The sequence below is a fragment of the Xenopus laevis genome, chromosome 3S, assembly GCF_017654675.1.
Source record: "Xenopus laevis strain J_2021 chromosome 3S, Xenopus_laevis_v10.1, whole genome shotgun sequence".
Classification (NCBI taxonomy): Eukaryota; Metazoa; Chordata; class Amphibia; order Anura; family Pipidae; genus Xenopus; species Xenopus laevis.
The window spans coordinates 3,678,579-3,691,432 of NC_054376.1; the positions used below are offsets into that span (position 1 = coordinate 3,678,579).

At 44.4% G+C, this 12,854-nt stretch overlaps 1 protein-coding gene across 1 annotated transcript in view; it reads left to right on the plus strand.

The window, feature by feature from the left end:
• tmem178b.S (transmembrane protein 178B S homeolog) overlaps nucleotides 1-4,235 on the plus strand; it is a 95,288-nt gene extending 91,053 nt beyond the window's left edge. The window contains exons 4-5 of the mRNA XM_018254782.2: nucleotides 2,217-2,354; nucleotides 3,369-4,235. Of these exons, the coding sequence (XP_018110271.2) occupies nucleotides 2,217-2,354; nucleotides 3,369-3,619 (389 nt within the window). The 3' untranslated portion in view covers nucleotides 3,620-4,235. The remainder of the gene's footprint in view (nucleotides 1-2,216; nucleotides 2,355-3,368) is intronic.
• The last annotated feature ends 8,619 nt before the right edge of the window (nucleotides 4,236-12,854 follow it).

Consider the following 12,854-nt stretch of genomic DNA (forward strand, 5'->3'; position numbering starts at 1 on the left):
CTGCTCTCTCTCATTTCCCTACAGAAATAGGGATTGGTAACACTAGATAGGTACCTAATATATAGAGACTAGAGGAAAGTGTTGGAAGGGTTACTGTCTGCTCTCTCTCATTTCCCTACAGAAATAGGGATTGGTAACACTAGATGCACAATGAATTAAATAAAGGGAGTTCCTGTTGAAGATGGACACAAACATCTCAGGACATTTTATGGGCACCATTTACTGGCTTGTATAGCAGGCAAGTTGGGGCTTCTTGTTCTGTAGTTTATTTTTTAAACACCAACTGGAGAGTAGGACAAGATGAAGACAGTAGGACACGATGGAGACAGTAGGACAAGATGGAGACAATAGCACAAAATGGAGACAGTAGCACAAAATGGAGAAAGTAGGACAAGATGGAGACAGTAGGGCAAGATGGAGACAGTAGCACAAAATGGAGAAAGTAGGACAAAACGGAGTCAATAGAACAAAATGGAGACAGTAGGGCAAGATGGACAAAGTAGGGCATGATGGTGACCATAGAAGAAGATGGAGACAGTAGGACAAGATAGAGACAGTAGGACAAGATGAAGACAGTAGGACAAGATGGAGACAGTAGGTCAAGATGAAGAAAGTAGGGCATGATGGTGACCATAGAAGAAGATGGAGACAGTAGGACAAGATAGAGACAGTAGGACAAGATGAAGACAGTAGGGCAAGATGGAGCCAGTAGGTCAAGATGAAGAAAGTAGGGCATGATGGTGACCATAGAAGAAGATGGAGACAGTAGGACAAGATAGAGACAGTAGGACAAGATGGAGACAGTAGGGCAAGATGAAGATAGTAGGACAAGATGGAGACAGTAGGGCAAGATGGAGAAAGTAGGGCATGATGGTGACCATAGAAGAAGATGGAGATAGTAGGACAAGATAGAGACAGTAGGACAAGATGAAGACAGTAGGACAAGATGGAGACAGTAGAGCAAGATGGAGACAGTAGGTCAAGATGAAGAAAGTAGGGCATGATGGTGACCATAGAAGAAGATGGAGACAGTAGGACAAGATAGAGACAGTAGGACAAGATGAAGACAGTAGGACAAGATGGAGACAGTAGGGCAAGATAGAGACAGTAGGTCAAGATGAAGAAAGTAGGGCATGATGGTGACCATAGAAGAAGATGGAGACAGTAGGACAAGATAGAGACAGTAGGACAAGATGGAGACAGTAGGGCAAGATGGAGATAGTAGGACAAGATGGAGACAGTAGGGCAAGATGGAGAAAGTAGGGCATGATGTTGACCATAGAAGAAGATGGAGACAGTAGGACAAGATAGAGACAGTAGGACAAGATGGAGACAGTAGGGCAAGGTGGAGACAGTAGGGCAAGATGGAGACAGTAGGGAAAGATGGAGACAGTAGGGCAGATGGAGACTAGTGGAGAAAAAGGAGAGCCTAGGGCAAGATAGAGATAGTAGCGCAAAATGGAGACAGTTGTGCAAGGTGAAGACAACAGAACAAGATGGAGACAGTAGAACGAGATGGAAACATTAGCGCAAGATGGAGACAGTAGGGTAATATGGTGATACTAGGGCAAGATGGGGACAGTCAGGCAAGATGGAGACAGTTGGGTGAAGATGGAGACAACAGAAGTAGATGGAGACACACTTTTTTTGTTACATTGCAACTCCCAGCACCCACCAATAGCTGGCCTGAGCAGGGAATGGACAGCTCAAGTAAGCGACTGGCATTTAGCACTTGACAGACAGATTTACATGGGGAGACAGGAGCCGCCAGCCAGCAATGCACAAACTGTCAGCTGCTCTTTATGATGCTTGTCATTAGTGATATCATGTGCAACACTGTCGTCATTCCTTATTATTCCTTTGTCAACTGGAAATATTAAGAGATGAATATAAAATCAGTTAACTCTTTGTTTTCCCTCTCCAAAGGAGACACTGACTCAGCTTGCAGTTTCTGCCTTGCCTAAATCTCCCTTGTTCTATATGTAATAAGAAGCATTTTTTTGCAATGCTCTATAATAGTTTCCTGAATGTCTCACTGTATCCACATTCAGTTTCAGTCTTACCTAAATTTCCCTTGTTCTATTTGTAATAAGAAGCATTTTTTTGCAATGCTCTGTAATAGTTTTACAGAACGTCTCACTATAGCCACATTCAGTTTCAGTCTTGCTTAAATTTCCCTTGTTCTCGTGTCTCACTTCCCTTTTATATCTTTTCAGATCTGCGTCGGATGACTGCTGGGTTTATGGGAATGGCAGTAGCCATCATTCTCTTCGGATGGATAATCGGGGTGCTGGGGTGCTGCTGGGACAGAGGGCTCATGCAGTATGTAGCTGGTCTTCTCTTCTTGATGGGAGGTAACACATTGCTTATCTTGTACACTAACAGTGTCAGATATTGTATATTTGTTATACTCCTCCATGATCCCTACAACCCCTCAGTGACTTCTAATATCCTTATCACTTACAGTAGGGGGTACAGTATCATGTATAATACGAGTGATGGGCTGCAGACATGTCTCGTTTAGTGGTGTGAGTAGGAACCTGAGATCTGATTAACTGCCTGGAATGTGTCAGTTTTAGATATAAGATGAAGGGCCCTGGGTCCCCTGGTATCTGGCTCTGCTGTTCCTAAGAGCTTTATGTTTATATTTCATTGCAATTAGGGGAGGTTGGGGCAAGTCTGAGATCTCCATTAACTGAGTCACATTTCATGTATCAGAGAAATAATTCAATATTCAGTTTCTAATAATTCACATTAAAGCCAGTCCCAAGGCAGTGGCCCCAATCCAGAGGCAGTGTCCAAATAACTGGACAGAGGTTGGAACCAGGATAGGTCAACAGGAACCAGGGTATCGGAATCAAGGTAGGGTATTAGGAACCAGGACAGGGTATAGGAACCAGGACAGGGAAGAGGAACCAGGACAGGGAAGAGGAACCAGGACAGGGAAGAGGAACCAGGACAGGGAAGAGGAACCAGGACAGGATAGAGGAACCAGGACAGGATAGAGAAACCAGGACAGGGTATAGGAACCAGGACAGGGTTTGGAACCAGGACAGAGAAGAGGAACCAGGACAGGGAAGAGGAACCAGGACAGGGAATATGAACCAGGACAGGGGTTGACAGGAGCTCAGAGAAGCATCAGTCTGGATGAATGAGTTTAATTCAGGGCTGAGTGATATTGGGGGGCATGAGTCTAGACTAACTCTGAGTCAGTGCCAAATACTTCTCTGACCCCTTTTCTCTGCTCACGACCCAACACTGTCCCTCATTTATATCACCCCCCCCCACACACCTGCCCAATCCTGTTCTCTAGAACTGAACCCCCTGGAGTCAATAACTGACCCTTTTCTTCTTTGTCTTCCCCCCAGGTACCTTCTGTATCATCTCACTGTGCACTTGTGTGGCGGGAATTAACTTTGAGTTGTCTCGTTACCCCCGATTCCTGTACAGTCTCCCCGACGACATCAGTCACGGCTACGGCTGGTCCATGTTCTGTGCCTGGGGGGGCCTGGGCCTGACTTTAATCTCAGGATTCTTCTGCACTTTGGCTCCTTCCGTCCAACCCGTCCTGAGGAGCAACTGCCCCAAATCCAGACCTGAGAATGGAACGGTGTGTTAGTTACTGACCCCCCCTGGAGATGAACCTTATTGTCCAGTAAATGACACAGGGGGGCGTAAACCCCCCCCATCACTCATCTCATTCATTCCAATGTGGCCTCATACGGAGTTACACAGGGGAGAGACCCCCCACCTACAGACTCTACTCACTGTATATTAATTACTCACTGCTCAGTGTTTCTTTTATATATTCCGTTGCTTTGTCTCCTGAGAGACCGGAACTTTCTCCCCCCACCCCCCCTCATTCCCCCAACTCTGCCCCCAACCGGCCAACATACTTGAAATCCATTTCTCCCCAACTGATGAACTGGAACGATTGGGACTCCCTGGAGCTTTCGTGTAACGCTCATAACGGCCTCCGTTACACATGCTCAGTCCAACCTTCTACTCAGAGCTGTCCATAGTGTAAAGGCCAAACAGGCTTTGTAGGGACCCATTGGTACTATTACTACTGATACAGCTAGGCCTTACATGCAACAACCCAACCACCACTACATCCTAAGAGTTGTACATTACTATCCCATCTCTCCCTACTATACCTGCTATCCCACAGTCACACTCCCTTCCCAGAGACTATTATCCCACTGTTACTATAGGCACCATCTCTCCCTACTATACCTTCTATCCCACAGTCACACTCCCTTCCCAGAAACTATTATCCACTGTTACTATAGACACCATCTCTCCCTACTATACCTGCTATCCCACAGTCACACTCCCTTCCCAGAAACTATTATCCACTGTTACTATAGACACCATCTCTCCCTACTATACCTGTTATCCCACAGTCACACTCCCTTCCCAGAGACTATTATCCACTGTTACTATAGACACCATCTCTCCCTACTATACCTGCTATCCCACAGTCACACTCCCTTCCCAGAAACTATTATCCACTGTTACTATAGACACCATCTCTCCCTACTATACCTGCTATCCCACAGTCACACTCCCTTCCCAGAAACTATTATCCACTGTTACTATAGACACCATCTCTCCCTACTATACCTGCTATCCCACAGTCACACTCCCTTCCCAGACACTATTATCCACTGTTACTATAGGTACCATTTCTCCCTACTATACCTGCTATCCCACAGTCACACTCCCTTCTGTAAGATTACTATGCCTCATGCTACTGTAAGTGGAAATGTGCTGCTTGTTCAGTTAAAAGGTAAGTATTGGGTGAATCATTAGGCTACACACCTACAAATCCCAGTATGTGTTGGACAGGTGAGCAGTCACCCCTTACTTGGAGCCCCCTAAGGACAGCTCTGATAACAGTAAGAATCTGATTGGTTGGTATTGTCCAAACACGTAACCTTTTAGTAAGTAAATACTCACCCCCCCCCAGAGCTGCTCTGAGAGGCCGACACCCTGCAGAAAGTTCTTCTGTTTCATCATGTATAAACAACTACGGGGAAAGGGCAAAATTGGGCTGTTATTCTGCTTGTGCGTCTGTGGAGTCCCGTTCCTCAGCTGCCTTATCCAGGCCTGTCCTGCAGGTTGGACTGAAAATGGAGACGGCGTTTGATCATTAAGATAAAAAACACAAAAAACTGTGATCTGTGTGTGTAACAGTCAATCTGCGTCAATAGAACTCTGATCTACAGGAATAAAAGATTACACAAATAAATCATAAACAAATATCATGTTGGACTTCAAATGTATCAGAAAAATCACTAATGAACCAAAATGGTATGGTACAGAGAACAGCTGTATGGGCTGTTCCTGCTGAATTGTGCTTAGTACAGGGAATACCTATGCTGCCATAGTTTTATGGGATCTCTCTGTACAGACTATGAGCAAACTTAGGGGACTGTTCCTGCTGAATTGTGCTTAGTACAGGGAATACCTATGTACCATAGTTTTATGGGATCTCTCTGTACAGACTATGAGCAAACTTAGGGACTGTTCCTGCTGAATTGTGCTTAGTACAGGGAATACCTATGCTGCCATAGTTTTATGGGATCTCTCTGTACAGACTATGAGCAAACTTAGGGGACTGTTCCTGCTGAATTGTGCTTAGTACAGGGAATACCTATGTACCATAGTTTTATGGGATCTCTCTGTACAGACTATGAGCAAACTTAGGGACTGTTCCTGCTGAATTGTGCTTAGTACAGGGAATACCTATGCTGCCATAGTTTTATGGGATCTCTCTGTACAGACTATGAGCAAACTTAGGGGCTGTTCCTGCTGAATTGTGCTTAGTACAGAGGAATACCTATGTACCATAGTTTTATGGGATCTCTCTGTACAGACTATGAGCAAACTTAGGGACTGTTCCTGCTGAATTGTGCTTAGTACAGGGAATACCTATACTGCCATAGTTTTATGGGATCTCTCTGTACAGACTATGAGCAAACTTAGGGACTGTTCCTGCTGAATTGTGCTTAGTACAGGGAATACCTATGCTGCCATAGTTTTATGGGATCTCTCTGTACAGACTATGAGCAAACGTAGGGGACTGTTCCTGCTGAATTGTGCTTAGTACAGAGGAATACCTATGCTGCCATAGTTTTATGGGATCTCTCTGTACAGACTATTAGCAAACTTAGGGGGCTGTTCCTGCTGAATTGTGCTTAGTACAGAGGAATACCTATGCTGTCATAGTTATGGGATCTCTCTGTACAGATTGCCCCAATCTCATTCTGCCTTCTCATTGGTTACAGTATGAAGGGGAAATCGACCCAAAAATTGTTTTCTTTTGTGTGATGAAATAAAATGTGTCTCTCCTTTTCTTTGCTGAAGGCAGTGCATACAGAAGGAACCAGCAGACAGGAATTCATTTTAAATATATTTATAGAAATGGGCTGCAGATAACCATGGCAACGCGCCGACAGCACCTTCACTAATTTACTATACGGAATATAAAGATCCCCCTGTCTCTCCCGGTGAGATGCAGCTGACAGCACAAAGCTATTGGGTCAGAACGAGCCGTTCCCCACTCCCCCCCTAGCCCTAGTGTGTGTCTGAGGCTATTAGGGGGGATAACAGCGCCATCATGTGGCCAGTAGGAATATCAGCTCAGTGTTGGACCTCGGGGCTCCACCATCCAGAACTGAGAAGTGAAGTTGCTATTTAATAGATGGACGGCAACTGTCACTTATTGGTTGGCGACTTTACCTACAGGATTGTGCCAATAGGAGCAGGTCTGATGCCAACACTGAGTTGATAGTCCTAGTGGCCACATGATGGCGCCGTGATCCCCTAATACCTGCACGCTGCTGGATTGTGACATCACCATGATATCATTATTATTATTATGTGATTCATTTAACTGCTAAAAGGATAAGTAAACCTTTGAAATAAGTGAATGTAAAATTGATGAGGGCACTATTCTAAGCTTTTTTGTAATTTACATTCATTATTTATTTGTTTTTATTCCAAGATATTAAGGGATACATGTGCTGTTAATATGAATGAATTTTGTTCCAACAGCGCCACCTGCTGGTCAGTTTCTGACCAGTCTGACCACCAAGTAGTCAAGGAAGTTGTCAGGAGAAAGAAAGAGGCTGATGTTCTTCTACTTAGGAAAACAATTAGAAACCTTTCTCACATCTTTCCTCTTTCTTTCTCCTGACAACTGGGCAGAGTGATCCGTCGCACAGGTTATTGTCATTATTTGTCACAATGAGGCAATAAATAAAATCACCGCTAATTGGCGTCGGCACATAAAACAAGTGGCTGGTTCTGTTGGCATTGCCGGGCTTTGTTGGAGTGAGAAAAATCAGCTGCTGATACTGAGAGACTGGTGCAATTGAAAAATAAATGGTATAAAACGCAACATTAATCAGTTAATGACCGGAAGAGAAGGTAAATAATCATTTTTTATCTTGAGTAAAAGAGAATCTCAATGGGAAAGTAATGCACGTAAACAACTGGCTTTTATCTAAACTGCCACTGGAAATCACTCACACAGGGAAAGGTCCATAGACTTGAGGCTGTTCCTGCTGAATTGTGCTTAGTACAGGGGATACCTATGTGCCATAGTTTTATGGGATCTCTCTGTACAGACTATGAGCAAACTTAGGGACTGTTCCTGCTGAATTGTGCTTAGTACAGGGAATACCTATGTGCCATAGTTTTATGGGATCTCTCTGTACAGACTATGAGCAAACTTAGGGACTGTTCCTGCTGAATTGTGCTTAGTACAGGGGAATACCTATGTACCATAGTTTTATGGGATCTCTCTGTACAGACTATGAGCAAACTTATGGACTGTTCCTGCTGAATTGTGCTTAGTACAGGGAATACCTATGCTGTCATAGTTTTATGGGATCTCTCGGTACAGACTATGAGCAAACTTAGGGACTGTTCCTGCTGAATTGTGCTTAGTACAGGGAATACCTATGCTGCCATAGTTTTATGGGATCTCTCTGTACAGACTATAAGCAAACTTAGGGACTGTTCCTGCTGAATTGTGCTTAGTACAGGGGAATACCTATACTGCCATAGTTTTATGGGATCTCTCTGTACAGACTATGAGCAAACTTAGGGGACTGTTCCTGCTGAATTGTGCTTAGTACAGGGAATACCTATGCTGTCATAGTTTTATAGGATCTCTCTGTACAGACTATGAGCAAACTTAGGGGCTGTTCCTGCTGAATTGTGCTTAGTACAGGGGATACCTATGCTGTCATAGTTTTAAAGGATCTCTCTGTACAGACTATGAGCAAACTTATGGGCTGTTCCTGCTGAATTGTGCTTAGTACAGGGAATACCTATGCTGCCATAGTTTTATGGGATCTCTCTGTACAGACTATGAGCAAACTTAGGGACTGTTCCTGCTGAATTGTGCTTAGTACAGGGAATACCTATGCTGCCATAGTTTTATGGGATATCTCTGTACAGACTATGAGCAAACTTAGGGGCTGTTCCTGCTGAATTGTGCTTAGTACAGGGAATACCTATGCTGCCATAGTTTTATGGGATCTCTCTGTACAGACTATGAGCAAACTTAGGGGCTGTGCTTGGACCAGTTAGGGTAGCAGGGTGACTGTTACCCCAATGTTTCTATATTAGGGGGCACCTGAACAAATGTTAGACCTCAAAGGAGTACATGAACCAAAATAGTAAAGCTCTGTTCTGATAGGATCACATAAAGTCAGACTTGGGACTGGATACAGAAGGCATAACAAGCAGAAAGAGAACAATGAAGACATGGGTGTCAAGAAAAAGGTGGGTATTTTAAAGGCTCAAGTGGGAAAGACACTCCGGCAGCACAGCAAGAATTACCCACCCGTGAGCTGCAAGAGCACAATTCCCCCAGCACTACAAGCCTGACTCAGTACATCACTGTCACAATGAATTCACAGATGAAGCATTTTTACCTCTGTCCAAACAAGAAAAAACATCACCAAAGTAAAACTGATTGGCTGAGCTGCCAGACAGCGCGCCTGTACCCTTTATTGAAGCCTGAATATTTCCCTCTCTTTATAGAAATTTAAATCAAAGATATATGTCCCTAGACTCAATTTGTAGTTAAAATCAATTTTTTTTATTACAAATCACTTTAAAATGGTACATACTGACCTTGACACACTCAGTAGAATTAACCCAATGGAACTGACCATGGTGCTGAATGCTGAACCCCGACACACTCAGTAGAATTAACCCAATGGAACTGACCATGGTGCTGAATGCTGAAACCTGATACACTCAGTAGAATTAACCCCAATCTAACTGACCATGGTGCTAAATGCTGAACCCCGACACACTCTGTAGAATTAACCCCAATCTAACTGACCATGGTGCTGAATGCTGAACCCGAACACTCAGTAGAATTAACCCCAATCTAACTGACCATGGTGCTGAATGCTGAACCCCGACACACTCAGTAGAATTAACCCAATGAACTACCATGGTGCTGAATGCTGAACCCCGACACACTCAGTAGAATTAACCCCAATCTAACTGACCATGGTGCTGAATGCTGAACCCCGACACACTCAGTAGAATTAACCCAATCTAACTGACCATGGTGCTGAATGCTGAACCCCGACACACTCAGTAGAATTAACCCAATCTAACTGACCATGGTGCTGAATGCTGAACCCGAAAACTCAGTAGAATTAACCCAATAACTGACATGGTGCTGAATGCTGAACCCAACACTCAGTGAATTAACCCAATAACTGACATGTGCTGAATGCTGAACCCCGACACACTCAGTAAATTACCCAATGAACTGACATGGTGCTGAATGCTGAACCCACACACTCAGTAGAATTAACCCAATAACTGACATGGTGCTGAATGCTGAACCCGACACACTCAGTGAATTAACCCAATGGAACTGACCATGGTCGAAGCTGAACCCACACACTCAGTAGAATTAACCCAATGGAACTGACCATGGTGCTGAATGCTGAACCCTGAACACTCAGTAGAATTAACCCAATGGAACTGACCATGGTGCTGAATGCTGAACCGAACACTAGTAGAATTAACCCAATCTAACTGACCATGGTGCTGAATGCTGAAACCCGACACCTCAGTAGAATTAACCCAATCTAACTGACCATGGTGCTGAATGCTGAACCCCGACACACTCAGTAGAATTAACCCCAATCTAACTGACCATGGGCTGAATCTAACCCTGAACACTCAGTAAATTAACCCAATCTAACTGACCATGGTGCGAATGCTAAACCCGACACACTCAGTAGAATTAACCCAATCAACTGACCATGGTGCTGAATGCTGAACCCGACACACTCAGTAGAATTAACCCCAATCTAACTGACCATGGTGCTGAATGCTGAACCCGACACACTCAGTGAATTAACCCAATTAACTGACCATGGTGCTGAATGCTGAACCCGACACACTCAGTAGAATTAACCCAATCTACTGACATGGTGCTGAATGCTGAACCCCGACACACTCAGTAGAATTAACCCAATCAACTGACCATGGTCTGAATGCTGAACCCGACACACTCAGTAGAATTAACCCAATTAACTGACCATGGTGCTAATGCTGAACCCCGACACACTCAGTAGAATTAACCCAATCAACTGACCATGGTGCCGAATGCTGAACCCGACACTCAGTAGAATTAACCCAATCGTAACTGACCATGGTTGCTGAATGCGTGAACCCCAACACACTCAGTGAATTAACCCAATGAACTGACATGGTGCTGAATGCTGAACCCCGACACACTCAGTGAATTAACCCAATGAAACTGACCATGTGCGAATGCTGAACCCCGACACACTCAGTAGAATTAACCCCATCTAACTGACCATGGTGCTGAATGCTGAACCCCGACACACTCAGTAGAATTACCCAATGAACTGACCATGGTGCTGAATGCTGAACCCCGACACACTCAGTAGAATTAACCAATGGAACTGACCATGGTGCTGAATGCTGAACCTGATAACTCAGTAGAATTAACCCATCTAACTGACCATGGTGCTAATGCTAACCCGACACACTCTGTAGAATTAACCCCAATCTAACTGACCATGGTGCTGAATGCTGAAACCCGACACGCTCAGTAGAATTAACCCCAATCTAACTGACCATGGTGCTGAATGCTGAACCCCGACACACTCAGTAGAATTAACCAATCTAATGACCATGTGCTGAATGCTGAACCCCGACACACTCAGTAAAATTAACCCAATCTAACTGACCATGGTGCGAATGCTGAATCCCGACACACTCAGTAGAATTAACCAATCAAACTGACCATGGTGCTGAATGCTGACCCGACAACTCAGTAGAATTAACCCAATTAACTGACCATGGTGCTGAATGCTGAATCCCGACACACTCAGTAGAATTAACCCAATCTAACTGACCATGGTGCTGAATGCTGAACCCCGACACACTCAGTAGAATTAACCCAATGGAACTGACCATGGTGCTGAATGCTGAACCCCGACACACTCAGTAGAATTAACCCCAATCTAACTGACCATGGTGCTGAATGCTGAATCCCGACACACTCAGTAGAATTAACCCAATCTAACTGACCATGGTGCTGAATGCTGAACCCCGACACACTCAGTAGAATTAACCCAATGGAACTGACCATGGTGCTGAATGCTGAACCCCAACACACTCAGTGAATTAACCCAATGAAACTGACGATGGTGCTGAATGCTGAACCCCGACACACTCAGTGAATTAACCCAATGAAACTGACCATGGTGCTGAATGCTGAACCCCGACACACTCAGTAGAATTAACCCAATGGAACTGACCATGGTGCTGAATGCTGAACCCCGACACACTCAGTAGAATTAACCCAATGGAACTGACCATGGTGCTGAATGCTGAAACCTGATACACTCAGTAGAATTAACCCCAATCTAACTGACCATGGTGCTAAATGCTGAACCCGACACACTCTGTAGAATTAACCCCAATCTAACTGACCATGGTGCTGAATGCTGAAACCCGACACGCTCAGTAGAATTAACCCCAATCTAACTGACCATGGTGCTGAATGCTGAACCCCGACACACTCAGTAGAATTAACCCCAATCTAACTGACCATGGTGCTGAATTCTGAACCCTGATACACTCAGTAGAATTAACCCAATCTAACTGACCATGGTGCTAAATGCTGAAACCCGACACACTCAGTAGAATTAACCCCAATCTAACTGACCATGGTGCTGAATGCTGAACCCCGACACACTCAGTAGAATTAACCCCAATCTAACTGACCATGGTGCTGAATGCTGAACCCCGACACACTCAGTAGAATTAACCCCAATCTAACTGACCATGGTGCTGAATGCTGAACCCCGACACACTCAGTAGAATTAACCCCAATCTAACTGACCATGGTGCTGAATGCTGAACCCCGACACACTCAGTAGAATTAACCCAATGGAACTGACCATGGCGCTGAATAGACTGCATTAGTTTACAGATTCTCACGGCTTAAATAAACAGCAATACACTAAACGTAACTGAAAGGTATAAACAGGGAAAATCTAAGCAACTTCCTAATCACCATTCATTTCTCATTCTTGCTGGGTTATCAGTTTTGTGAAAATATATTTGCTTACATTCACTGCACTGTTGGAAGTGACTGCTGAAACAATGTAGCAGAACGCTTCTCATTAACAGACTTGAGTATCAAAAGGCATCCCCTGGGGCTTGTTATTAGGATTTCTACATTTGTCTATTCCCCAAGGCTGGCAGAAGTACGGGAAAGTGATTTCGGCATTCTGATCCGTGAGCTAAGTGTTTGCCCAGCAAAA